A 27,577-nucleotide genomic window follows, 5' to 3' on the forward strand; every position below is an offset into this window, starting at 1 on the left:
GTCTATTTAAAAAGTTATTTACAAAAAATCGAAACTTCAGAAAATACTGAATAACTCAAAAATGATTTATCTCAGGATTAAAACATTTGCAACAACTGTTACAGAAAATGTTCATCAGCATAAATGTAAGTAATAATACTTGGTGATTTCTCCACAGAAAGGTGCATATTTATTGGGTTTACTATACTGATTTTCACATATTTTGCATGAGAAAGAGAAATGCAAAAAAAAATAAAATAAAATTTTGTGTCTTCTTATTCAAATAGAGGTATATTATTAATCTCTGTATCACTTAAAGATTTCTTTGAGAAGCAGTGATGACTGTTTTTCTGTCATTTCCCTTTGTCAACCATCATAGAGCTGGAACTACTGATGCCAGTTAAGGAGTCCAGGTGACTTTTATAGGCTTGAAATGCCATACATCAGGCTGACCCATGTGTAGCAGGTCTTTGTAGGGGGAAGTGCTCCACTGGAAGGGTGGCACTTGGTCCCAGGTTGGACCGCTCACTGCCACCATGCCGTACTCTCGGAACATCTCGTAGGAGGTCAGCTGCAAAGAATCACACACAATGGATCAAACTCAGTGAACATCTCTTTTAAACTCATTTTTACTTACGGCAAACCAAAACAAATCTTCACGGTGCATGATGGGTAAAAGGGTTAGGGCAAAGGGAGATGTGAAAATGAAAACCTTCATGTCTGTTCCTCCATGTGGTCTCTGCTTTAAGGCGCCAAATGGATATGTTCCATTAGCTGGGTTCAGGTCTGACCGCGCTGAGATCGCGTTCTCTCCGTTCTCAGGTGGATCACAGCCGTCACACTTTGAGAGTGGATCTTCCTTAAAGTTATTATACCTGAGGAGGAACAGTGCATCTCATAAATTAAGATACCTTTTTTCCCCCCAACTTTCAAAAACTACAACATCTATTAGAGATTGTTTGTTTTGGGAATACAAATCTCCAAACATGTGCAACACACAGACCGTACCTCATGAGGCGGACCATCGAGTCCACATCTGTAACATCCGTCTGGTTTCTTCGGAAAATCTGAGCCCGAGGATTCTGGTCCAGGGAGAACCACGGGCCAAACTTCTCAACCAACTCATTGCAGCCACTCGTATTAAATATCTCTACATAGTACCTTCATAAAGAATTTGGAAGTATAGACAAAAGAAAAGACACATGCATAATCTAAAGTACAGATTAACATTCACCTTAATGTTTGCATACCAAATACTTACGGTATGTTGTAACTAGCCCAGTATCCTTTCTTCAGCAGTTCCTGAGTTTTATCAGCGTAAATGACGAGTCCTCTGCAGCATTGGAAAAAATAAAATGCTTGTTTTAAGGTCAGGTCTGATAGGGTTATATATTGTCAATAGAAACAATGAATAAATGATCTATTTTGATCCAAGTTCGGGTGCTGTGACTTACGGAATCTGCTCCAACACGACAAAGAGCCCTTCTGTGATGTCAGTCTTCCCTGGAGTGAAGAGGTTGTAGTTGACAATCATCCACTGGTTGTTGTAACTGCAAAGCACAGTTAAAAGTGAGCATAAAACTTTAACTATTAAGTGCCCCTTCCAATAAATTTCCACCAAAGTAACGTTGTCCACATAGCTGATGCACAAGTTCACAGCAAACACTCCTGATGGCCCAGTTACATGCGGCCTAACTGAGTGGCCTTCTTTTCACCAATACGCACGACACGGACAAAACAACAAAATGTTACATAATCTGGTCTTCAATGAGGATTATCAACACAAGCTAAAAAGCAGAACAGTCTGGAGCCTTGTCAGCAGATCAAACAGTTTCTTTTTGATGAGTAAAACTAACTCACGTTCCACTGTTGTACTTCGTGAAAATGTCTGCCCAGTCCTTGCCAGTAGCAGCGAGTCGATTTGCAACAATGTTCCTCAGCCACTCCATGACTGTTCCTGTGGGCTGAACATATTTCCAGAGAGCAGGGTTGCTGTTGCCAATGGTGGTTTCCAAAGTAACCTACAGACAGAAAAAGAAAGAAAAAAAATAAAAGCAATAAGATAATCCCAGCTTTCCATTTTTAAAAAATCATATTATGTAATGTCAAGTATAAAGAGAGCTTACCAAGCCGCTGCTTAGGATATAAAAATCATCCCCAGAGAAGATGGATCCAGGGTAGGATGAGAACGCCTGAGTTCTTCCAGGAAGAACATAGTTGTCTGAAAAACATGAGAGCATGTGCTGAAGTCACACTATCAACTAGTCCCTAAAATAATGACATCAAAAATGGTCCTAGACTACTTTTGGGGTTTTAAGCGTGCATTAAAGAACAAAAAAGTCAAGCATTTAAGGACATATATAATTGGTTTGCCATTATATAAAAAATTGGGACCATTGTTTTTGTATTGTAAATCTTAAAAGTAGAGTGAGCGGATATCTAGAAACAGCAACAGCTAAACCGGAAAAATCAACCAGCACCTAAAACCCCCCAAAACAAAGCAAAACAAACAAACCCTCACAATGAACACTTTATATATGGGCTTTAAAAAAGTTTTGTGGTTTTCCCTCAGACCCCGAGGGCATCATTAAGTAAGTAAGTTATTTATATGACGCCTTTCAGCTCCATATTAAACATCCTTTCTCCAGTATATCCACTATCCCTCCTCTACACATCCAAATCATCTAACCTTTGCCTCTCTAACTTCGTTCTCACTCAACCTGATCTGTCCCTCTGATGTGCTCATTTCTAATCTCGTCTCCCCTGATCACTCTCAGTGAATCTTATCATCAATCAGGAGGCACACTTGCGTCAATTAATTACCTAGAGGAGAAACTTTAAAGGCAAAAATGTATTTCTTCATGATGCGCAGCATGGCCTGGTAGGTGTTCCAGGTGTCATGTGACACCAGCAGTTCCTTATTGTTAGGCAGAAGCTTAATCAGTGCAGAGCAGGAGCCAGAGCCAATGGGTCGGGTTTGACTGGATTTATTCAGAGCTGATTCCAGGTCCTCAAGGTCTCCGCCCATTTGGAAAAGTCTGTTTGGGCAACAGCAAGTGAAAGTTTAAAATCTCAGCAAAAGAGGGTAAATAATGTTTGGATGATACAGAAAATGAGATAACTACTTACAGGAAGCCAAATGGGTTGAGGGAGAATGACCCTATTGGCAAAGACAGCTGATCATTGTAGCTGTCCTCCAAACCTTTGAGCTGCAGCAATGTCAGACGCACCTGATGAAGAAACAGATAGCACAAAGTCTGATTTCTGGCCTTTAAAAAAGCTTGTCATGTAAGGGATTTTTTTCAGTCCTGCTCACTGTACCTGGTACCAGTAGGGTGAGTTTGGATTATTCTCTATTTGGTCCTGAATCCACTGCATGTTGGTTATGATGAAAGACTTAAGGCGCTCGCAGTAGGCAGATTCATACATCAAGGGTTCGCAGTAACCCATTAGAGTGTTCATCCAGTGTTTATAGATCAGCTAAAAAACACCAGCATACCTAGTCATTAGAATAATTAAACCAAAAATATTTTAACTTCTGACCAAATGAGGTTTAGACTGACCTGAGATGTTACTGCAGCCTCAACTGCACCTGCAGCGTAAGCTTGGATGCTGTCGTTGTACCGACTGCTGGTAGTCACCTCCAAGAAAGACCACCTGAAAGAGCGAGCATCAAAATGTAAAACCATCTCCAGAAAAAAAATAAATTTATGAAGTTTACAGCACTGTGCAAAAACCTTGAGCCACCCCCCATTTGTTTACATTTTGCTAGTAAAATAGGTGGTGCAGTGCTCTACTGAATTATGTGCAAACAAGGTTATGCATACAAGTCGAAAGCAAAGTCTGTGTAAATCTAATGAGATTGAAAGTCAAGGTTTGGTATGACCACCTTAATTTGTTTGCACAGTCTGAACTTTCTTAAACTAGCTTTCGTGTAATTTCTTTAAGTAGGTTCAAGAATAGTTCTCCAGGCTTAATACTATTAATACTTCAGCTGATTGTTTTTCTATCCAGGTATGATTTTATGGCATTGGCAGTGTGTTTGGGATCATTGTTAAGCTGAAAAATGAAGCTGCTGTCATTCACATGCTTTCCAGATATTATTATATGGTGGATTAAAATCTGAAGGCACTGTTCTACATTCAGAGCTATTTTGTTATAGTTTGTAACTTTGTAAGAGATTGCATTTATATGTATTATTACTTATTGTTATTGATTGATCATACTTTATTCATCCCGAGGGAAATTGGGTTAAGGCTGCCAGCCGTGCCAGCGCCTATTATCATTACTATTCATGTTATTGTTATTTAATCTATTATATTATTTCATTTAGTTGGTTACTGTTCTTACTGTCTTGGAACAACTGTGACCACTCTGGGATTAATAAAATATTCTGATTCCGACTGATCAATTTTAACAAGATCTCCAGCACCACTGGTTAAAATGCAGCTCCAAAAACAATGACAGGGCGTCCGCCATGTTTTACAGAAGGCTGTAGATACTGGTTCTACCTCTCTCCTGACCTCCTCCTCCACACATGGGGATTGAAACTTCTGGTTCAAATATCAAAATTAAATTTATCACTCCATCAGACCTGTTGTCACTGATCTTCAGTCCACTTCTTGTGTAATCTGGGATACCTCAGTGGCTCACCCTTTTCTTTACAGAGAAGACAGATTTCTTTATGGCCTGCCACTTTCCTCACTTTTCATAGTTTCCACAGGCCACACACTATGGATGCTGTATTATCTTTTCTATTTTTTGTTTGTTTTTGCAACTAAAGAAATGGGTGCAAATGATGTGTTCTTGTAACAGGCTGCTAGTAACAAAGTGCCTAAAGATACAAAATATTAATTTGGTTCTTTTCCAAGTCATCAGCTATGAGTGGACAACACTCGTTCATCTCTTAAATTAGATGCCTTTATTAAGCTTGAATGATTTGTGGGTCAGTGTTAAGTGGCTTTAACAAAACGCATTCATCTGAAATGGTCTGGTTTAGGGACTGGACTAAAAATCAGTGACACCCCCCTCCCCCTTCAAACAAAACAAACAAACAAAAAAACCCAGCCAATGTCCAAAGAAAAACTTTTAAAGACCTCCAGAAGGTTTCTCAGTGTGTCATGTGTGTCACTTCTGCTAATTTGGGTTCCTCAAAACAAAACCACAAGGAATAAATGTTGCTCAACGAGTCAACATTTACAAAAAACCCCGCAGAAAACAATTTAGACCATTGACACTGCGGAACACCATTCTGTTACAGCTTCATAAGGGATGATTGTTTACGTTCTTTATGAACTCAAATATTTTAATATGTATAATTTCTCAATTTTTCTTAAATTCTTGAACTAGCCTGAGAGAATCTGGGTCGGTTTGGGTGTAAAACTAGTCAAACACTGTGTGTGGAACTGCAAATTATACACTAAACCAGCGGTGGGGAACTCTAGGCCATGTCTTGCAGGTTTTAGACGTGTGCTTTAACCAACACAGCTGATTTAAATGGCTAAATGACCTCCTCAACATGTCTTGAGGTTCTCCAGAGGCCTGGTAATGAACTAATCATTTGATTCAGGCGTGCTGACCCAAGGTGATATCTACAACATGCACCGGACCTTGAGGCCTGGAGTTCTTCACCCTTGCATTAAACGATTAACCGAATATCCAAAAGTTGAATCTGTTCATCTGGACGTAGCGTTTTGTGGGAGAAACGTTTCGTCACTCATCCAAGTGACTTCTTCAGTCTCAGCTGACTGCAGGTTTCCCCAAACCTTATAAACCTTACATTTGCATAATGACTGAAACCAGCCCACTGAAGGAACAGATTCAACTTTTGGAGATTTACTTTCCTGGATGATTGAGAATGCATCAAGACGATTAACCGAATAATTGAAACAATAGAGAGCCAACGCTGCAACACGCTTTCCCTTACTTTCTGTAAGAAACTGCAGCACTGACCCAGCTTGACCATTCACCAACGACCTATTTCAAGCACAAACCGAGCCTTTAGAGGTAAATATTTTACATTTTAGACCAAGAACAGTCTCTAAACACTCACCCTGACGTTTCTATATCATTAGTGAAGTTCGCCCAAGCCACAAAATCCTCCTGATATCCCTCTATGACAGACAGCTGTCCGGTTTGCTTGTCGATCACAGCCGTTCGTATTTCTGCTCGAACGGCCGAAAACAAACAAAATAAAAGCAGAAACATCTTTAAAAGATCTAAAACCTCTGTAAAACTTCTAACACGGTCAGCTCCGTTCCGCCTGCACGCCATGTTTACATGAACAGATCATGTGACTTCGCTGGGCCAAGTCACCTGACTACCGCCGAGACTTTCAAAATAAAAAACACCGCCCGACATCCTGCATCATAAGTTCATCAGTAGTTGAGTCACTATAACAAACGAGACATGAGACAAAAAGTAACATGTACGCAATTTTTATACATATATAAAAACCAGTCGCCAGGTACATCAGATCTCTTGGACATTTCATTCTGTACAAAATACTAGTTAATCCAGAGAAAACTGCACCAGCTTTTAAATTCATTATAAACTTCTTCTCCAGATATTCAGGTCCATGTTTTATTCAGTCCATTTCACACAGAGCGTAGGGGTCAGGATTTGTGTGGAGGCTGCAGATGTCAGTCTTCCACACCACCTTCAGTTTCCATTGTCTCCAAAATTCCTTCCATAACCTCTGCTTTTCGCTGTTTTTTGGCAGTGACTGAGGAGGAATAAAACAAACAAAAAAAAAGAATAAACGGCAAACCTACTTTTTATTTAATTGCGTCCTGTTAACAAGGATTTGGTGGATTTACCATGAAAATGTTCAGCTGTTTTTCGCCTCAATGCCTCCACAGTTTCCTCGGCGTCAGCCCACTCCAGCACAAGACGTCTCCCGTACAGATGGGTGCTGTGGCACAGCGCGGCAAACGCTTTCTACATAGAAACCAGAGGAACACAACTGCTAATCAGCGTGACAGCCAAAATCCCTCTAAAATAAATATTGCCACACTTTACTAATTTGAGTCACTTGAGCTAAGACTGATGTTGGCTGGATCTACTTTTTAACAATGCTACAAGATCAGTTTTAAGGCCAATAACTGGTAATTAAAACCAGAAATTAGTTAAATACATGTTTATCCCTCAATGTTTGTGAAAATGGTTGAAATCACGGAAGGTGCTAATATTCAGATGGACGCTCTTCTCAAAACACTCTTTCGATTACTTCTTTTGATTAAATTTGTTCAAACTGTGATCATAAAATTAGATTTTTGAAATTGAAATTATATTATCTCTCTTGGATATGTCAGCTTCCGGCTTGAAATTGTTTCTAAACTTCCTATTAGCAGAAAATCTGTAACACAAAAATCTATTTTAATATTTTTAAAGCACATTAAAATATCCCACCTTGAGTATTTAAAAAAAAAGTTCTTTATATGCTGTTGAAAGTATTGTAAGTCACAGACCTTAGATCATTTCCTCTATTGTTGCCCTACAACGTTAAATAATAAAATACATTTGGCGATGGAGACATCCCCAGACCGACATGTAGCAAAATGATGAGACCTACAAATCTACATACTATAATATTCTGAGTAGCTGATGAAATGTATATTTTCTTCGTGTCATGAATCACACACAAACCTTAGCATCTTGTTTGGTGAGGAAATCAACAAAGCCAAAACCTCGATGACTTCCTGAACCAGCCGCTTTCTTTGGAAGACGGACAGTCTTTAGCTCCCCAAATGTACTGAGAAGATACAAGGAGGAAATATGAGTATTAATTTAGCTCTTCCAACAGCATAAATAACAATAAAAAACGATAGCTGCATACCAGAAAAGCTCCCTGATTTCCCTGACAGAGGCTTGGAAAGGAACATTGCGCACAAGGATCTTGGATCCCGTCTGCTTCTTATCAGCTTGTTTCTTCTTCCGTGTCACCACAGCTGTCCTGCATATGGGAAAAAAATGAATGAGTGGTGACAAGACGAGCGATGTCTGCATGCTACCACAAATTCTAACCATAAACATGCCAGCTGAAATGTTTAGGAGCATATTCTTGTAAGTAAATAGACATAAGTGGGGAAAAAGAAAACCTTTCTGATTCACATCTCACCTTGTGGCTCTCTCTGAAACCTTCAGCTCTAACTGGTGATCATCCACCTTACAGTGCTGAAGGAGGGTTTAAGGAGAGAGAAGACATTAGCCAAAAACCTGCTTGTGGAGAAAAGCTGTGAGAGTGTTGCTGAGGAGGTGGGGATGGTACCTGTAGCTGCCTCAGGGCCTTCTGAGCTGCTTCTGCCGTCTGATACTGGACAAAACCGTAACCCATTGACAACAGTTTGCCTGGAAGACAGAACAATAAGCATGAGCACAGTGAACACGCAGAGAGAAGCAGTAGATGTTTAGCACAATATTAAAAGCGTGCTTGTCTGTGATTAGACTTCAGATGGTTCTGAAGTCTCATCCTCCCAGATCTGGACCAGGGCATCACTGAGCTCCTGGAAAGTCTAAGGTGCAACCTGTCATCTTCAGATGGACTGAAAAGTGTCCAAGAGGTTTTCTATAGGATTTAGTTCAGGTAAGCATGGGGGCCATCAATGATATCAATTCCTTCATTCTCCAGGAACTGCCTGCATACTATTGCCACATGAGGTTGGTCATTATCGTGCACCAGGAGGAACCCAGGACCCCTGCACCAGTGTAGGGTCTGAGAGCGGGTCCAAGCATTTAAGCATTTTCTTACCACTGAGTCTACAAAAATATTTTTTTTAACCAAAACATAATTTGTGGTTGAATAGTGAGCACTCCATTTGTATTATCAGTTAGTGAGCACATGCCAGCACATGTTCTGAAAGGAAATATTTGAAACCCTTCTTAGTACCTGTTTTATCTTTTTTCTTGGATATCGTGCAGGATTTGACTTTGCCACATTTGGAGAATGTCTGAAATAAACAAATAAACACCATGACCATCAGCCAGTGTTTAAACAGTTAATAATAATAGTATTTATTAATGTACCTACCTCCAATAGTTTCTCCTCTGTCGTGTTGAAATTAAGATTCTTAATGAAAAGTGTAGAACCTGGAAGAGCTTCCTCCTCCTCCTCCTCTTCATCATCACCTTCTTCTTCCTCATTTTCTTTCTTCTTCTCCTCTTTCTCGGCTGCCTTCTTCTCTAATACTTAGTTAGACAGAGCAATGGTGGCTTCTGATTACACATATCATACCTTTCAAGTCTGGAAAATACTGTTCTCTCTTAAAAAGACTGCCTGGTTGTGTTTTGAGAGAGTTTACCTGGTTCTGGTTTGGCCACAAACACCCCGACAGGCGCCCACTCCAAATACAGCGGGACATGATGGAACTGGATTAGGAATGAATTTGATTCAATAATAAGTCTTCAGTATCCAGCAGTCAAAACATACTATATGCAGGTGAAACGTTGCACACACCTTACTGTAAGCCAGCCTTGTGAAGGCTCGTTTCGCTTCAGTCGGCTCCAGAAACTCAACGATTGCCGTGAGTCCTGAAGGTGGCAGCAGCACACGGCCCAAAGAACCATAAGGTGAGAAGAGCTCCTCAAGCTCTGACGCCTGCACTCCAGCTGGAAGGTTCTTCACCAGGATCACCGTGTTACTCCTTGCTGCTGCTGCCTGTAGACGAAGGGACACAAGCCGTGGACTTTTCATTCAAATTTTCATTCACGCATTTGGATCAAGAGCACTGAGAAGTACATCAAGCATACCTGACTGAAGGAATCCAGGCTGACACTGTTATCCAGCAGAAACTGCCGCGTCTCCTGGACAATTTGTGTTTCCCCCAAAGCCATCCTCACTGCAACACTTCCCTTTGACTCCTGCAGGGGAGAGCAAGGACCATAGACACATGTAATAAATAAATAAAGAGGAAATGAAAAACAAGTCTGTAAAAAAGAGTTTTTTGGGGGTTTTTTTTAGATTGAGCTGATGGTACTGTGCCATTAGCCTAAAGCATTTAAAAATGTGGTTACCAAACTATAAAAGTCATAATAAACCAAGTTGGTTTCAGCGAGAAACTGACCTGAGCAGCGGGCTATTACCTCAGTATAGATTGAGTGGGACAAATCCATCATTCCAAGACGAACATCCTATTATCACTAACACTAGGTCAGTATGCTATACATTACACAGAGCAGGTTGTTGGGACTTTTTCAAATCCTTATGGAATCTCTATGGAATAATAAACTAATCATAAACAAATCAGTCAACCAGGTTATGTGTCGGAGAGCTGGAATTACTTCTGTTTTTCATGTATTTGGCATCCAGACAAACATTTTTCAAAGTTTTAGTCAAATAATAGATATTTATAGATAATCATACAGTCAATTCTGCAGGTAAAAGGTGGTCTGTCTAAATGGTTTGGATGTACTCTTACTTACCCTACAGGTAGTTCAACCTACCAGCTACTAAAAAAAAAAGTGAGACCCTTTGCTCAACTGAGTGGTCTTGTCTGTGTAATATTATTACAGTGAACAAAGAAATGGGTAATAAAGTTGTACAACTGTAAATAATACACAGACAGCACAACAATTAGATGAAATAGACAAAATCTACTGCCAGCTAGCTTTTTCTGCAGGTGTAGGGTTACAAGGGTCTTCAATTCTCCCTGTACATTGGACTTTTCCAGGACTCAAAGTCTGATGGAATAATATTCAAGAGGTTAACTTTTCTCTAGGAGAAAAGATTTCAAATCTCTGTAAAACTGTCCATCTTAGGTTCAGCAACTGAATTTCAAGACTGACTTCTGTTCCTTTAAAGAAAGATGGATTTTTCTGACTCTTGCTAAAGACCCACCTCCATATAGAGAATGGAGAACAATGATGACACAGCTGGCTGCCTGAGAGACTAATAAAAATTCACGAACACATTCTTAAATGGGACCCGTTTATTAGGTGGTCGTCTGCAGTTTAAATAACTTTGTGGTTATCAAGTAAATGTAATATAAGGTTGAAAGACACATTTAATAATTAGAGGATATTGCCATGCTGAACTCCCTTTTCCCTCATATATTATTATTATTATTTTTTCTCTTGTATTATATTTCACAATTTGTTAAAAATTTTAATAAATTGTTCAATTAAAAAAAAAAAGTAGAAGAAGGAAGGAGGCAGACAGGAGCGTAAATGCAGGTGAACTAGATGTAAAGTCACTCACGTGGTCCAGGACTTGGCTTTTGGTGGTGTTGTATTTTTCAGCAATAGCATCTGCCACCGCACTTGTACCCAGAAACAAGGTGTTCCAGTTGTGTGAACTAGAAAGAAGCCGAAAATTCACATGTAAGCTTAAAAAAATATCAGCATGAAAAACAGAAACAGACGGTCACTTTGATCCCGATTACCTGGAACTTAAAGCTTTAGTTTTAGCATCTTTTTGCCGTTTGTAAGATGAGGAGCCAGGACCGCCAGCATCAGAGTCACTCTTTTCTTTCTTCGCAGTGGAGGGAAGCAGGTGAAGCATTCTGCCCTAGAGGTGTAAGAAAGTTTTCAATCAGCTGAATTTAATGAACTGCACTTTGAATCCAGCCATGAGGAGTACGGTGATAAAGAAGTTCTGACATAAACACCTGAAATATGTGTCCGTCCAGCTGAGCGAGGGCTGTCACAGCGTTCTCTGGTATCATGTAGGTTACAAAGGCAAACCCTTTAGGTCTCTTGGTTAGCGTGTCAATTGGGAACAGCACATCAGATAAAGGACCTGCAGAGATTTTATAACCATGAAACACTTGGAACAAGAGCGCATTTCTTTCTACAGACGTGTAATTAATCTGTATATGTCTTATAGGTGTTCTTAACTCACCATGTTTGCTAAACAGCTCTTTGATGTCCTCCTCTGTGCAGGTGTAAGGAAGGTTTCTGATGAAGAGTCGGCCTGACTCTGAAACATCTTCCTCCTCCTCGTCCTCCTTGAGCTTCCTGCTAAAGTTTCTGTCAGTTTCTTTCTCTTTTCCGTCTCTCTTGTTCTTTCCCGCAAAAGCATCCACGCGAAAGACTTCAATGTAACGCCCTCCTGAAAACACAAGCACGAGGTCTAGGCTTCATAAGCTGGCAGAGAATGAGAAATGTTTTTGTGCCATTGTTTCCCCAACTGAATGGTGGCTTCAAATGTTTTCGCTCACATTTTGTGCAGAGTTTTTACACCCTGTAACATCTCATTCATAGTAACACAGCCAAATATTATGAACAGAAATAAGTCGTAATAATTTCACCTATATAATCCTTGTTTTTCTTCAAGGCCTTTTCCACCTCTTCCTCAGAGTGCAAGTCCACGTATACGTAACCTAAAAAACAACAGCCCACTGTTAAGATGCATCTGCCTGTATACGGTTTATACAGACCTGTAGTGCTGTGAAAAAGTAATTGCCCTCATCCTGAATTATTGTTTTTGCATATTTGTCACACTCGAGATCATCAAAATATGTGTAATTTTACAGAAAGATAAGCAAATACACAAAAGTGGGAAAAGGTTATTCAAACCTACCTGAATGTCCCCCAAACCTAAAAACCGTTTGTGCCACCATTGGCAGCAAGAACTGCAATCAGGCATTTGTGATATCTGACACGAGTCTTTCATATCACTCATATTCAGTCACACTTTTTTTTGAGCTATTTAGAGGTAGACCAGTGTGTTTTGGATCATTGTCCAAGTCCACTGGAGCTTCAGGGCATGAACTGTTGGCCAGATGTTCTCCTTTAGGATTTTCTGGTAGAGTGGAGAACTCATGGCTCTATCAACTACAGCAGTTTGTCCTGAAGCAGCAAAGCCGCTCTAGACCATCACACTACCACCACCGTGTTTGATCATTAGTATGATGTTCTTTTTATGGAATGCTGTGTTAGTTTTATGCTAGATGTAACGAGACTCAAACCTTAAACAAAGTTCAGATTTTGTGTCGTCATTCCACAGAATATTTTCCCAAAGGTGTTGGGGATCATCAAGAAATATTTTGGCAGATGTGAGACGAGCCTTTGTGTTCTTTTTGGTCAGCAGTGGTTTTCTCCTTGGACTCTACTATGTATGCCATTTTCTTCGTGTTGAATCATGAACTTTGACCTTAACTGAGACAAGTCAGGCCTGCAGTTCTGTAGATGTTGTTCTAGGATCTTTTGTGACCTCCTGGATGACTAATCAATGTGCTCTTGGAAGTCATTTAGGAAGGCCGGCCACTCCCAGGAAGTTTCTCACTGTTGCATGTTTTCTCCATTTGTGGATAATGGCTCTCACTGGGGTCCCACAGTATTAGAAATGGCTTGGTAACCCTTTGCAGACTGATCGATGTCAGTGACTGTGTTTTTTTATCTCTTTCTTTAGATTCAGTAATCAGGTCTGTGTGTGACTAGTAAAACTGCTATCAGCTTTTAAAAAAAGGTGAATAATTCATGATTTAAGAAGGGGAGAATTAAATTTTCACTTAGGACCAGGAGGGTTTGTGTGGGCTTTTTCCCTTAAAAAATTAAATCATTATTTAAAAATTGCATTTTGTATTTATTTGGATTCTCTTTAGCTAATATTAAAATGAATTTGATGATTTGAAACATGCAAATGTGACAAATACACACAAAAAAAGAAATCATGAAGTGGGCAATTATATTTTCTCAAGCCACTGAATACAGCATATGTGGGTGACTGTTGCAAAATGAGAAACTTTAAATAGTTTTACTATCACACCTGTTCTATTTCCGCTTTCGTTCTTCCCAATCCGGACTGCTGCAGGCTTCAGTGGAGTCATAAATTCTCTAATTTGTTTCTAGTGGTGTTACAGAAAAAAATGTTAGCGTCACAGATTCAGAGTGATATAGTGAACATTTCAGTGCTGACACTGAGAAGTTTCTTGTTCGCTCACCTCTTTAACATTGAACGGGACTCCTCTCAGCTTCACTGTGAATTCTGTTGTTGGCTCCGTCTGTAGTAAATACACAGGGGTTGGTGTGAATCACTACAAACTAGTAACAATGACTGCACTGCATTGAATGTAAAAATTTAAAGCAGCTTCTGACAGAAGAGTCACCTCCTGCGTGGCAGGTTTCTTCACTTTGCTCTGGTCCTTTTCCTCAGAGGTCACTGAAGATTTGACCTTTGAGATGTTTTCCCTGTCTCCACTCTCGTAGTCACTGTCTGTGTGCTGTAAAGGACCATCATCATCCTCTTCTTCCTCCTCCTCATCTTTGTTCTCATCCTCCTCCTCCTCCTCCGTGTCTGCTGTTTGTGCCACCTTTGACCGCAGGTAGTCCATATCTGACAAGCCAGACTTCAGTGCTTCTTTAGTGGCATCTGGAAGCAACGACATAGCAAACAATTAATAATAATTCACTGAACCTGGATGAATATTTTCTAATATTGTTTAATCTGATTTTCTGTGACTGTGTGTGTGTGTGTACTTTAGATCAATATTTCTCTGATATAAATTTCAGTATTTTATGTTGATGTAACCCCAAAATTAAAACACAACCACTACCAACCTTCATCTTCATCCTCACTCTCATCATTTTCTTCTTCCTCATCCTCTTTGTCTTCTTCTGACTGGTCTGAGTCAAAGTTGAGGTAATCATCTGAAGCAGGTTTCTTCTTGCTTTGAGCAGTCTTCTTCTTGTTGGGATCAGGTGCTTCCTGTGCAGTGTCGTTTGCCCAGGTCGGAGCTTGGCTTCGATTCTGATGCACTGACAGAAACTCTTTGAATTCTGGTTCCTCTTCCAGCTGAAATGAGATATAAACCAATATCCAAATATTAAGTGTTACATCATACAAAAACTGATGAGGTGGGCAAAAAAATGTAATAAATTAACTAAACAAAAAATTGTACTCTCACAGGCCACTTCATTGGGTACACCTGTTCAACTGCTAATTTACCCACATATCTAATCAGCAAATCACTGAGGCACTGGTCAGTGTACTGGTAATCTTAACCATAACCTGCTGAACTTCAGGCTGAGCATCTTAATAAAGAGGAACGGTGATTTAAGTGATTTTGAACATGACATGGCTGTTGGTGCCAGATGGGCTGGTCTGAGTATTTTTCCTAAAACTTGCACCCATCTCCTGACCAACATCTCAATTTAAGAGCAGATAAATTTTAAATTTTATAATTTACTTACATCTCCCAGAATACTGCTGGATTCCTTTTTCTGCTTCTTCTAAAATTCAAACACACACACACACACACACACACACACACACACACACACTATTGTATTAAAAACAAATTCTATGAAATCCTACTAATATTATTCTCTGGTAAGGCAGCAAAAAAATTGATGATATACAGAGGGAAGAATGAATTATAAAGATATATGGTAAGTTTTATATACAAGTACGACCTGTGTAATTACAGAGTGTCAGTTTACAAATACTGTTATTTCCCGTCCACAGGTGTTTCCTACCTTTTTGCCATCAGTGTCGGCCGGAGCAGAGGGTTTGCCCTGCCCTGAGCTCTGAGTGTGTTTACTCCAGGCTCTTGCCTTACTGGGGTCTCCAAATGCCTTACACATCTCCACCTAGAATAAAGGACAGGTAAACCATCAAGCATGCGCGTGTTCACTCTCGAGGCACAGACTGTGTGCGGCTGAGGCCATACCGTCACTCTGGATGTGTCCACGAAGCTCTTATTGAAATGCTTCAGGGCCTTGTTTGCATCCTCCTCGGATTTAAAACCCACAAAGCCGAACTTCCGGAACTTGCCGTCTTTGGTAAATTTCAGAGAGCAGTCTGTCAAAGTGCCAAAGGCAGCAAACATCGACCTGAACCTGTCCTCCTTCATCTGCACAGAGAACAGTGAAGTTTAGCTGGGGTCAAATTAAAGACTGCTCTCGCTGTGTGTTCATATGCGAGCGGGTTGTTTACTTACCCCATTAGGGAGGTTTTTAACGATGAGTCTCGACATCACGGCAGAAGCTGTAATTCCACTGTTAACGCGTAAAACTGCTTTAAATAACTTGTCAACAAAAACAGCGTGGACAAGAACCTCTAGCTCGCCATCTTGAGTGGGAGGGGCTTCTTCTTCTTCGGCCGATAGTAACCGTATCAGTGAATAAACGCCACCCTGTGGTCGGGAATGGTTACTGCGTATATTATCAAACAATATTAAACTGGGTGTTCTAATAATCATATCAAAAACACATAAAAAAAATGATGTTATATGTGATATGAAAACATGTAACTATAACAGATGTTCAGGTATTACTAAAATATGACAGGACAACATCTGGAAAACGAATAAATTGTGAGTGAAAGGTGTGGCGCGACCAGTGACTGTAGGAAACAGTCATTGGTCGCTAACTGCAGGTTTCTCTTCTGGCTTTCTTGAAGTGTACACTGCAGGTTTCATGTGTTTTCTGTTGTTGTTGCTTTTGCAAAACCTTTCATTGATGCTACTCTGCATCTCTGAGCATTGTTTTTCCATTTTTTTCTTTTTGGCTTCCAGTTCAGTTGCTTTGCACTTCATTTCATTATAAAATTCTTGGAGTTTTTGAGTTTTCCTCCGGAGAATAAGTTTTTCTTCTTTCTGTTGTGTGTCCTGTTGCTCCTTCTCTTGAAGCAACTCTTGATTTTAGAGCAGTGTTTCATTAAGAGTTATTTGGAGCATTTTGCATTTTTCCTCCATGTCTTCAAGTTTGCGTTGGATTTCTTCCTCTTTTATGTTGTGCTGATCTTTCTCTTGAACAAACTCTTTATTTCTCTGCAGTGTTTTATCGAGCCTTATTTGCAGCACTCTGCATTTTTCTTCCATGTCTTCAAGCTTGCAGTCCATTTCTTTCTGTTTTTTGTCCAGTTGCTTCTTCTCTTGAAGCAACTGTTGATTTTTGTGCAGTTTTCTATTATGCTTTACATGCAGCGCTCTGTATTTTTCCTCCATGCCTTGGAGTTTGCACTGCATGTCTCTTGGCTCGATGTCCTGCTGTTCTTTCTCATGGAGGATCTCTTTATTTTTTTCCAGAGCTTCATCAAGCCTTACTTGCAAGTCTTCGTTGTGTTTCTCGATGTTATGAAGCTTGCAAACCATTTCTTTATGTTGTATGTTGCTCTTTCTCTTACATATATATATATATATATATATATATATATGTATAGCTATTTCATATGTATATGAAATAGCTTTATTACACTGTACATTGTACTGTGAGTCAGTCATGCATGCTGCAGCCCAACTGTGCTGTTCCTGCAGCTAGAAAAACTACATTAAGCTTCAAACACAGTCTATTAACTGTATTTGAAGCTGGCTTAAAGGCGGCAGGGTGGAGAGCATGTGGAGAACAGAAAGAAGGGAGGTTCAACCAGGGCCTGCAGCTTACACATGCCTTGCAGGTTAATCTGGCTGTGTATGGTCTCTGCTTCCTGCCGAGATGACGGCTTGCTGTTTAAAATCAGTAGCTTATTGTTTAAAACGAAACAAAAAAAACTTGGCTGCCAACATTTTTCTGCTAAGCGAAGCGTATCATCTAAATCAGGAGTTAGTTGGATTGCTAAGCAGCTGGAGCTGGTTGGATCTTTTGGGCTGAATTTTCATGCTCTTCACAGACATTATATTTCCTTCAACTTCAAGAGACTCAGTGTTTTTTTCAGGTGTTTTTTTTTACATTATAGGCTTTGATTATATTTTAATTTTACACTTCTAATGAAGATGTTATGACAGCTGGAACAAAGGAAAAGGAGCTGGAGCTGTTGTTCTTGGTTCTGGGTTTAAGGTATCTGTAGGAATGAGAATCAGAACTAACATGAGTACTCAGTGACATAACTGTGGTTAAAAAGCAAGCCATTGCCATTTCCCTGTACATCTGACCACATTTAAATGTAATTATCCTTCTCCTCAATGATACAGAATTATACCACTGACTACTACTGACTTTAAGCAGTGTCATTGGTTTATGTTGTTGGTACCATTATTAAGCAACCATGTAACTTGCTGTAACTAACAACCATGTAATTAACTAATCAATGACGGAGTCTCTTCTTATACATATTTCTTTTTTATATATTCAATATATTTTCTCTCTCTACTTCTAATACTTTTTCACTCTTTTTCACTCTAATGCTCTTTATTATTCATGTGATGCATGACAAACTGTAAAGTGAACTCTTTGTTCTCCTGATCACATGTGGTGCTGAAAGATTGGAAACTGAAATATTAAGCAGCTGAAATGCCAAGCAAAGTTCACAAATGATGAAACTTTTTTATTTAAACTGGTCTTTATTGTAAATTCTCAGAGGAGCACCTTTTATTTTTTATTTTTTTGTTTTTAATTTAACCTTTATTCAACCAGGTTATTCCCATTGAAATTAAAGATCTCTTTTACAAGGGAGACCTGGCTTTAAAAGTTACACAAACCAGCCTTTATTATACCAACATATTATATACAAAGATTACTTCATCAGTATTAGTTGGGCTAAAGAGACACAATCACAACTGCCTAGAAGATCTAAAAAGGAACTATAGTTTACAGTGCAATTCATTATTAAGCAACATACACCCACCAGAAACTTTTAGGTACACTTTGATTCCACTGGGCAGGACCACCTTTAGCAGATGGATACACTGTGGTCACAAAAGGAAGGAAATGGTCAGCAACAGCTGTCAGGTAGGCTGTGGGGTTTAAACAATGTGTGCCAAGAAAATATCCCCACATCGCCAACAGCCTGAACCCTTAATATAAGGCTGGATGGATCCATGCTTTTGTGATGTTTACCCCAAATTCTGATCCTACCGTCTGAATATTGCCGCAGAAACTCAGACTCATCAGAGCAGAGAACATTTTATCATTCTTCTGTTGTCCAATTTTGGTGAGCCATATGAATTTGTGGCGTCAGGTTGCCGTTCTCAGCTGACAGTAGTGGTACCTGGTGTGGTTTTCTGGGTTTAATGGTTCAACATGTCATCCTCTTCTGTGCCTTGGTTGTAACGACTGGTGATTTAAGTTACTGTTTCCTTCCTATCGGCTCAAAGCAGTCTGCCTACTCTCTTTGACCTCTGGCATCAGAAGTCTTTCTAAGACCATTTTCTGTGAAGAGATGGTTGTTTGAGAGAATACCAGTAGATCAGCAGTTTGTAAAATATTCTGACCAGCCTGTCTAGCACCAACAACGATGCCACTTTCAAAGTCACTTAAATATTCATTCTGATGCTCAGATTGAACTTCAGCAGGCCATCTTGATCATGTCTGCATGTTTAAATGAGTTGCTGTTACATGATTGGCTGATTAGAGATAGTAGGTGTACCTAACAAAGTGGCTGGTGAGAGTGTTAACCTGAGACCCTGCATCATCATATGAGCGTATTGCATTTTGCTGTTCTGCACCTTATACTTAATTCTGCTCAGCTGTGTTTTATACATTGTTAAGCCGTGTTGACTTTATTGTATTGTGCTGTAACATGACCCGATTATCCCAATATTAGGACTTGATAAAAAAAAAAGTATGTAACAGCTTTGTAATACAGTAACAACTCCCTGCTCAAAGAGAAAACTTAGTTTATGTCCAACTAATCAAAAATAACAAGGCAAAATCACAAATTGCATCCCAAACATGAACCTGGGTCTCAGGAGGTTATCTCATGTGTTGACTATAAATATTTCAGATTTGTGTGATAAATATTGTGTGACATAAAGAATCACTGATTAAATATCCCTGTTTAACGAGACACATTTCATATTGAAGTTGACAACAGTATTGTCCCTGCTCCGTCCGAACAGCCGATCTGCCTCTTTTTGGAAGACTGGAACTCGTTCTGGATTTCCAGAAAGGTTTTGTTCTTGGTTTCAGGGACAACAAGGAAGATGTATATTATCACCAAGCAGCAGATAACCAAGAACACCAGGAAACAGTACTGCTTCAGTCCGAGCTGTAAAAAATGAAACAAGTGAGTGGAACATATCCAAGTACAACATCGAGGTTTAAATGTTCATTTTAAATGCAAGAAATGGTGATTCCAAAATGATCATAGATCCTCAACCGTTTTGAACACCTACCACAATGAAGGGGAAGACCAGGCCAATAAAGAAGAAACTGGACCAGTTCACTGACCCTGCAAGCATGTATGCTGCAGGGCGCGAGTTTTGCGTGAACAGCTCAGTGGTTAAGATGTTAGTCACGCCACCTTCATGGGGGAAGACACAGAAGAAATCCCTGTTACAGCTGATGTGCAGACGCAGCTGATGATGTACATGCGTCGGTGCAAGAAAGAACATTTTTACCTGGTCCCAAGCCAAAACTTAAGATGAAAGCAAAAACACAGACCATGCTGAGGTATGGAACAACTGGGCTGGCCTCCTGAGAACAAGGAAGTTGTGCAAAAGAAACGTTACAACACAGGCAGGGACATGCCTTAAGCTCTGCGTGGTGTTGGGGTCTGTTGGACCCGTTTTCAGTGTTCACCAAAAGAAAACATACGTAATTTGTTATTGTTTCTTCAGACTTTTTGCCTTTGGCTCATTTCTGCAAAGAATGCATACAATAAAACTTCATAGAGCAACCCTACACATTTATATTAAGCATGTGTGTTCAGGTGTGCTTTTAGTGTGTATGTTGTATGTATGCTTTTCCTACACAAGGTTCCAATATTGTCATGTTTTTAACACCTACACCTGTCTACTCCCACATTCCTGCACATTTTACCCTCTGGGTTGTGGGAACCACGATGTAGTTTCTCACGCTCCATCCCAGGCTGCATATGGAGGGTGGTGCACAACAAATACAAATAGCTTGACCTGTGTGGCTGCTTATTGATTATGAACTCATTCTCTGCTTAGCACTTTTAGATGAGACAGTTTTGGAAGATGATGCAGAGAAACAGTTGAGTTTTGTCTTTATCAGTTGTGATGGTGCAGACAGGAAGGAACGACGGGACAGACTCAAACTCTGCAGTGACAACTCTAGCTTTTAGCACACAGGTCACTCACTGAACCAGGTGAGCACTGTCAGAGTGCTCGCCTGACAGAGTCTGACAGTAAGCATGAGGCTGACCATCAGTCATCTCCAAAATAAGCTTACCAGCGGCCAACACAGGGAGAAATATGGATGCCAAAAATGGTTAAATTGCATAGTTTTCTTGTCCAAGGACTGAAACACCCCCATATGTGACAATGTGATGCAACCGGGGTAACGAAAGCATGAACACCACACAGGGCTTAAACCCTTAAATATCTCTTTTTAAAAATATTTCTTGGCTTGAGGATAATTACCTGAAAAGTTAGGGTCAGCGTGAATAAAATGCAGCAGATAGCCATCAGTGTGTATCCTCCCATGATGAGTACTTTCCTTCCCAGACAGTCAATGAGCATACCCTGTGAGACACACAGCATGTCACAAGACCAGAAAGACTCCAGGCAAACATCTCCTTTGAGGATTACTCTGATCCATTTCATGTTCTATTTCCAGCCATCTTACACAAACGTCTTGAAATTCTTTTCTATTTTTCTTCCTGATGGTTTATTTTTTATAATCTGACCACCTCTGACAGTTCATCGCTTGAAAGCGATATTTGAAAGGTCTCATCTCGTGATTTTAAGATTGCTGTAAGTGTCATAGAGGATCATTATTTCTCTGTTTGCTGAAACAAAAAGAAAAATTTGAACCTAAAGTTCAAGTATTTTCCAGTTAATATAGATTATAAATACAAGTATGCACAACTAAAGCCATTTTCACACATAAACTCTGGGCAGTGTCAGGAGCTGGACTTGGTCACATGAGACACATGACACCTGGGAGAAGATAGTTCACTTCAGATGTGCTGTCTCACCTGGCAAAACTCAGCTTGCTTCAGGAGATCGTGCCTTCTCTGGAGAGTAAGCTGAAGTTATTGCACTGCAAGGCTGAGGTTGTTGTGACTTATTTTTTAACAAATGATAGTCCTGAGTGGGCTCGCATGTAATCTTATAGTCTAAAACTCCCCTATATTCATAATCTGACTCAGTAAAAATAACTGTAAATGTATATTAATATTCAGACCATTACACACATTATTTTGGGTTTACCAGTTGAATTCTTTGCCACATATTAGTCCAGTACTGGGTAAGCAGTCTTTCACCCCAGGAAAAGCAAAAGCTACTTTTAAAGGCTTTGGGCTTGAAATGTTTAAGATCTGTATCTTCTAACCTCTGATGTCTGATTTAGTCTAAATAGAAAACTTGTCTGTAAACATGTAAAGCTGAGAAGTTTTATAATAGTAAATTTCACTTCACAGACCACAACAAGCACCCCAAGCAATAGCAAAGAAAAAAATGTCACATTAGATTTTTATGATATTTATATATCCTGAGTTCAGCTGGAAGCTGAGATCTCATATAAAGGACTATAAGTCAGCTTATGTTTTGAGTCATACTTATAAGGTGAATACATTCGTCAGATTAACACACAATAACTGTGTAGAGCAGGAATGACAAACTCATTTTACACTGCGGGCTGCATACAGCTCACTTTGATCTTAAATGGGTCAGACAGTGAAACTACACAATAAATGTGTAAAATTACAGAAAAAGCTCTGGTGGTTCATGTCATGTAATTAAACATATACAGTTTTCGTTTTTGTGAACTCACTGTAAAAAAAAAAAAAAAATACAACAAAGCAGGCATTTCTATATAGTAGGTAGTGAAAAAACAGGAACTTTTTTGTCATTTGTAGAAGAAACACAGAGGCAACTGATGGGAAGAGAAAAGCATGGCGAAGGAGAAAATCTTGTGACCTGAAGCATGAAAGACTATCTGTCAGACATGGTGGAGGCCTAATGCATAGGCATGTATGGCTGAAAGGATTACAATGTTTACTGATTATGTGACTGCTAGAAGTAGCAGGATGACATCAGAAGGGTACACAGCTATAATTTCTGTTAAAATGGATAATGATCCAAAGCATACTGCAAAGAGTTTGTCTGAGGCAAATAAATGGGATATCCTTCAATGACCAAGCCAGTCACCTGATTTCAATCCACCAGAGCATGATTTTTCAGTTCTTAAATGAGAAACTCATACTTACACATGTTAAAGCGGTGATGCATTCACAGGCACCAGTGCCGACAGTGGCGTATGGTATCTTATCAGTGGGAATACCAGACTGTTTGAACACGTAACCTGCGTAGAAGTAAATCTAAAGGGAGTGTAGAAAACAAATAAAGAAACAAACACAAAACCATAACTTTCAGTTTTTTGGAAAATTCTTTTTCATCTTTGTGTGAAGTTTCTGAAGTGGTCGTTGTGGGGTGGGGGCATTGTGTACGTACAGCATTGATGCCGTTCAGCTGTTGCGCAGCGTTTAACAGTATGATAGTGAGAACCTGCCAGCGTAAAGAGCGATCGGCAAAGAGCTCCCAGGGTTTCTTGGCCTGTAAACCTGATAAGTTATTCCTCTCCTTCTCAATATCCTCTCGTTCACCATCACAATCAGCTATACCGTGCAGCTGTTTCAGGGCTGCAGACACAAAAGACACACAGGACTTCAAGTTATTGTGCTTCCTTCATATCTGATTAATCTGCAGGGGCTGTCTGGGGGGGTGGGGGTGCCCTGTCAGAAGGTTTCCATCGTCAGAAATTCATCACATGCTTGAAATGAAAAGATAAATGTCTCTGCCTCTGGTCATTTCTACCAAAGGGTAGTCTTTATACATTTTTTTACGCTGTCACATGCACTAAGTCGTCTTTCCTGGCAGAACACAATTCCCAGTAATCTGAAATGGAAGGAATGGTGCTGCTGTTTTACCTTTCTTACAACCCTCTTCATCCCCTTTGTCGATGAGCAGATAGCGTGGGCTCTCAGGGAACCAGGGCAGGATCAGGAGCTGCAGGAAAGCTGGGATACAGGTGGTGGAGAGCAGGATGGGCCAGTACTCCTCTTTCCCCAGGAGCTCTCTGTATAATTGTACAAGGACTTCAGCTTGATATTTTTCTTTGAAGGGATGTAGCACTGGAACCATGTGAAAACGTATTCTTCTTAATGTGTTTATTAATCACCTGAGGCCAATCACTTGTCCAGTAAAGATCCCCCCAGTAATGAAAATTGAGGTTCCCATTCCCATAGCACCACGCAGTGAAGTCGGAGCTATTTCTCCCAAATATAGAGGTTGAACACAAATGGAAATGCCTATAAAAATATTTAAAAGAAATTTCAGAAGGTTTTCATGCAGCATCATTATTAGCCATTATTAACTGGACATCTAATTCATGTATCTGTGTTTCTCCAAGATATAGGAAAGAAACATTTAAGTCGTCCTGATGTACTCACCTGCATTTAATCCAGAGATGAAACGTCCGATGATGAGTAATTCAAATAACCCCGTAGGATAACTCAGACCCATCAGCAAAGCAGCCAGGAATGCAAATATGTTATTGGTCAGCAGTGTCCCTTTTCTGGAAAGAAAAAACGAATCCCATTATTTACAAAAGAGAAGACAATTTTCCATTAAAAATAGAAAAAAAAATGTCCATACCTTCCGACCCTCACAGACAATGTTCCACCAATCATTGCCCCTGTAAGTCCTCCTAAAGTGAATATGGACACGATAGTGGACCAGAGGAGGGTGAGACCATCATCTGATATTTGAGTTTGGTAACGCTTGCTCCAGGTTTGGTTGATGAAATCTTGCACATACTGGAGAGAAAAGAAGAAAATTGAACACAAACATTGTTTTTTATCAATACGAGTGCAAAGCAATGTCTAAATACTGCCACTTCTCTTATTATCAGTCTACTTTTTTGTCACTGATTAACATCACTCTACTTGGCGATCATTAGACCGCCTGTGCTTGTTCGAAAGAATTATTTGAGGAGTTACATTAGGCTTTCCCATGTGTGTGTGTGTGTGCGTGCTCTCTAATATCAGAATAACAAACAGTGACTGTAGTCCACGTGTTACTAAGTTTGCCCTCAAACTGTGTTTTGATCATTTAGATCAATAGTTATGGAAAAAGTCCAGTGAGAGGCAGCAGAATTATTACCGCTGTGGGTGCATTGATGACAGATATATTATATCCATACTGAAAGGTCCCCCCGATGCCAGCAGCACACACAGCCAGCAGAAGCGATTTGTTTGGAAGCTGCAAACAGAAAGACAGACACACAAACAAAAGAGTTTCAGTATCATCTTGGACAGAAAGCTGCGTCCCACCATGCTGCCAAACCCACTTTTGTTTTTCAAAACTCTTAATCCATTACAATCCACTTACCTTTGGCCGCCTTCTATCTTTAGTTGCTTTAGCTAGAAGAGGCTGATATTCATTCTTGTATTCTTTTGGCATTTTTGATATTTTGCTTAAAATCCTGGATTCTTTGAGGGAGAGCAGAATATCAGAGTATCCTTCTCGCAGCAGCTTGCATCCAACAGGAAACTTAAAGCGGACGGGGGGATGAGTTTATGCCGGGGATAATACAATTGATCTGTTGTCAGAAAGTGCCCTTAGGATGTGGGGAATTGGCTAAATTGTTCCATGTTTATTCGGAGTTCATGGCGCACTAACTGAATCCAAACACAGCATGCAGTGTAGTTTAATTACTTTAACATAAAAGAAGAAAAGTATATCAGGATCCACACATAGGGGAGTTACATAGCATTATGATTTTGGTCTATTGAAAACATGTTTCACAAAGAGTAGGACATTGTGCACATATTTTATATATTTTGGTTTCTTTTCTTTTTTCTGTTTTTAAAGACTTGCATACCTCACAGGTTTGATCCCATAGAAGTGTGATGCATGCCTACAGGCAGTATGCAGTACCACATTCACATTTTAAAAGGCTGAGAAAAAAATCCATAGCTATGCCATAACATATGTCCTAGGCTGTACACTCAGCAGTAAAGATGCTATGTGTGGACTCCCCCTATAGTTCAAGTATAGAAAAGCAGTTGGTGAAGTTTTGTGAATAACTGCAGCCGCTGGATGGATTAACTGTGGAGAGCAATCTGGGCCGGCCATGGTGCAAAGTTTTTGTGGCTGCTGTCTTTTCCGTCATAAGGACTCCAGTCTCCGTCAGAGGAGGGATGCCCGGAAATGTTTATAAAGAGCAATTCATTAGCAGTTTAATAAAGCTGCTAATAAATATTCATAATTTAAGACATTCTGTATACAATAATCCCGACTGCAGTTATAATAAATATCAATACCAAGTACTTTAAACGGATTTTTGTCAATCTGGCAACCCAAAACCACGCGCTTTTAGTGGGATTTAAAATATAAATGACATTTATTTAGGATTAAAATGATTAAACTACGGATTACAGCTCACATCCTCCACAGAAACTAGCTACGTCTTATTTCATGTGAAATTAACGTTTCTCTTCATGACTTTGGCTCGTGACTGGCTCTCTTTAGTCATTTGAGGAAAGACGTCTGTACCCAGGAATTATTAAAAACAACAACAACAACAACAACAAAACAAACAAAAAACAAGAAAAACAAAAAGAAACAAAAAACCCTGCAAATATTCAAAATTAATTCATTTTCTTTCTTCTTTTTTTTCTAACAGCCCTCATTGGTTCCAAACCCGTGTATGACTCACCTCTGTCTTTGATTCCGCACGTCCCTCATCCGCGTTCATTTTGAAAGCTGCCGTAAAATTATGCTCGCAGAAACCATTTACAAAGACTAAATTTTGCACTTGAATCCAAATGCTGACAAAGTAGCAGCCTACTGTAAGGTGCAGCACATGACCTCGGCTCAGCGTAGAGGGCTGATTAAGAGGTTGAGGCACATTCCTGCTGCATGCTGAAGCTTGCTCTCGGGTAAAAGAGGGATTGTTAACCCAAATATTAAAATAATATTCACTTTGTGTTACACACTTCACACTTACAGCTTGTTTCAACTGTCATGTGACATTTTTTTTTTTTGTAGTTTGGTTCATGTATTGTGGTCACGAGAAAAAAAAATAGTACAATAAGTTCTCACTATATTCAAAGATGATAACACAAATTTATTGTTTAGGTAGTAGAAGATGTCATCTGCTAATTGGTAATTCCATTAAATTGGAATACACTGTTCTATTTTCCATGGATGACTGCCTCCTTGGTAAATACATATTTGGGTTTGAATTACTTTAGATAAAACTGATAAAACAAATAATTTCTAAAACTTAAAATGGAAATCTCAAATAGAGTTAACAGTGGATATTTTTTTCAAAATGTACAGCTCAGCTTTAGTTTCAGTCTGTAGTGATGATTTATTGATCAACGTTAAAACAGAGACAGAAAAAAAGGAATACTCTCATGTGACACAGCTTAAAGCTTATTCAAATAAAACCCACTGAAGTTACTTGTAGCACAAAACAAATAAAAAAAAAAAAAGTTTGACCTTTGATAAATATGGTCATTATACTGACCACATTTATGAAACAATAACTCAAAAGATCATTCATTCAGCTGAAGCTGTGATAGCGCTGTTTCCACAAAGTTATTACAATTTCATTGTACATGTACAATGACAATAAAGGGCTATTCTATTCTATCTATTCAACTGACATTCTATTGCACCAGCTCAGGAGCAGGTAGAATTACAAACTGAAAGGTCAATGTTTTGATCCCTGGGTCCTTCAGTCAGCTTGCTGGAGTACTGAACCCCAAATTGCCCCCTCATTGGAGTGTGAATGTGCAAGGCAT

At 39.6% G+C, this 27,577-nt stretch overlaps 3 protein-coding genes across 4 annotated transcripts; all 3 read right to left on the bottom strand.

Moving 5' to 3' along the window:
• Positions 1–44: 44 nt before the first annotated feature.
• plbd2 (phospholipase B domain containing 2) lies at positions 45–6,295 on the bottom strand. The gene is made up of 12 exons (XM_003451667.5): positions 6,032–6,295; positions 3,543–3,636; positions 3,301–3,459; positions 3,109–3,209; positions 2,803–3,017; positions 2,106–2,200; positions 1,840–2,000; positions 1,434–1,529; positions 1,241–1,312; positions 988–1,140; positions 692–854; positions 45–550 (listed from the first exon to the last, which is right to left on the bottom strand). The coding sequence occupies exons 1-12, from the start codon at positions 6,250–6,252 to the stop codon at positions 380–382; spliced, it is 1,701 nt and encodes a 566-aa protein (XP_003451715.1). The 5' UTR covers positions 6,253–6,295; the 3' UTR covers positions 45–379.
• A 105-nt stretch (positions 6,296–6,400) lies between these two features.
• Positions 6,401–16,041, bottom strand: rbm19 (RNA binding motif protein 19). Its single transcript, XM_013275346.3, has 24 exons — positions 15,858–16,041; positions 15,588–15,770; positions 15,393–15,507; positions 15,109–15,149; positions 14,476–14,710; positions 14,025–14,287; positions 13,860–13,919; positions 13,685–13,763; positions 12,225–12,296; positions 11,816–12,025; positions 11,583–11,713; positions 11,358–11,482; positions 11,174–11,270; positions 9,727–9,837; positions 9,434–9,634; positions 9,279–9,345; positions 9,008–9,165; positions 8,867–8,927; positions 8,249–8,328; positions 8,099–8,154; positions 7,817–7,933; positions 7,627–7,732; positions 6,798–6,918; positions 6,401–6,703 (listed from the first exon to the last, which is right to left on the bottom strand). Exons 1-24 carry the CDS (start codon positions 15,891–15,893, stop codon positions 6,621–6,623), a joined length of 2,808 nt encoding a protein of 935 aa, XP_013130800.1. The 5' UTR covers positions 15,894–16,041; the 3' UTR covers positions 6,401–6,620.
• Positions 16,042–18,168: 2,127 nt separating this feature from the next.
• Positions 18,169–26,734, bottom strand: slc2a11b (solute carrier family 2 member 11b). Of its 2 annotated transcripts, none has more exons than XM_005473297.3 (12): positions 26,485–26,734; positions 24,927–25,025; positions 24,420–24,580; positions 24,215–24,339; positions 23,944–24,073; positions 23,693–23,841; positions 23,217–23,404; positions 22,973–23,083; positions 21,183–21,284; positions 20,196–20,271; positions 19,971–20,098; positions 18,169–19,843 (listed from the first exon to the last, which is right to left on the bottom strand). In XM_005473297.3, the coding sequence occupies exons 1-12, from the start codon at positions 26,521–26,523 to the stop codon at positions 19,649–19,651; spliced, it is 1,503 nt and encodes a 500-aa protein (XP_005473354.1). In that variant the 5' UTR covers positions 26,524–26,734; the 3' UTR covers positions 18,169–19,648. The 2 variants fall into 2 exon arrangements, with proteins under 2 accessions (XP_005473354.1, XP_003451788.1); XM_003451740.4 differs by lacking the exon at positions 26,485–26,734 and adding an exon at positions 25,155–25,418.
• Positions 26,735–27,577: the final 843 nt, after the last annotated feature.

Source organism: Oreochromis niloticus, linkage group LG12 (assembly GCF_001858045.2).
Source record: "Oreochromis niloticus isolate F11D_XX linkage group LG12, O_niloticus_UMD_NMBU, whole genome shotgun sequence".
Lineage (NCBI taxonomy): Eukaryota > Metazoa > Chordata > Actinopteri > Cichliformes > Cichlidae > Oreochromis > Oreochromis niloticus.

Bases quoted from the DNA above. Each gene is read 5' to 3' on its own strand.
- rbm19 (XM_013275346.3), bottom strand. From the start codon at position 15,893: ATGTCGAGACTCATCGTTAAAAACCTCCCTAATGGG. The intron at 11,714-11,815 runs GTGAGTTAAGAA...AAATCTCTGCAG, and splicing joins AGAGCTGTTTAGCAAACATG to GTCCTTTATCTGATGTGCTG. The intron at 9,635-9,726 runs GTATGCTTGATG...CTTCGTCTACAG, and splicing joins GCCTGGATTCCTTCAGTCAG to GCAGCAGCAGCAAGGAGTAA.
- slc2a11b (XM_003451740.4), bottom strand. From the start codon at position 25,226: ATGCCAAAAGAATACAAGAATGAATATCAGCCTCTTCTAGCTAAAGCA. The intron at 21,285-22,972 runs GTAAGTATGAGT...TGTGTCTCACAG, and splicing joins GCATCACCGCTTTAACATGT to GGTATGCTCATTGACTGTCT. The intron at 20,099-20,195 runs GTAAAAATGTTC...TCCCCCATGAAG, and splicing joins AAGTTTTGGCTTGGGACCAG to GTGGCGTGACTAACATCTTA.
- plbd2 (XM_003451667.5), bottom strand. From the start codon at position 6,252: ATGGCGTGCAGGCGGAACGGAGCTGACCGTGTTAGAAGTTTTACAGAG. The intron at 3,460-3,542 runs GTCAGTCTAAAC...GGTGTTTTTTAG, and splicing joins AGGCTGCAGTAACATCTCAG to CTGATCTATAAACACTGGAT. The intron at 2,001-2,105 runs GTAAGCTCTCTT...TTCTGTCTGTAG, and splicing joins ATATCCTAAGCAGCGGCTTG to GTTACTTTGGAAACCACCAT.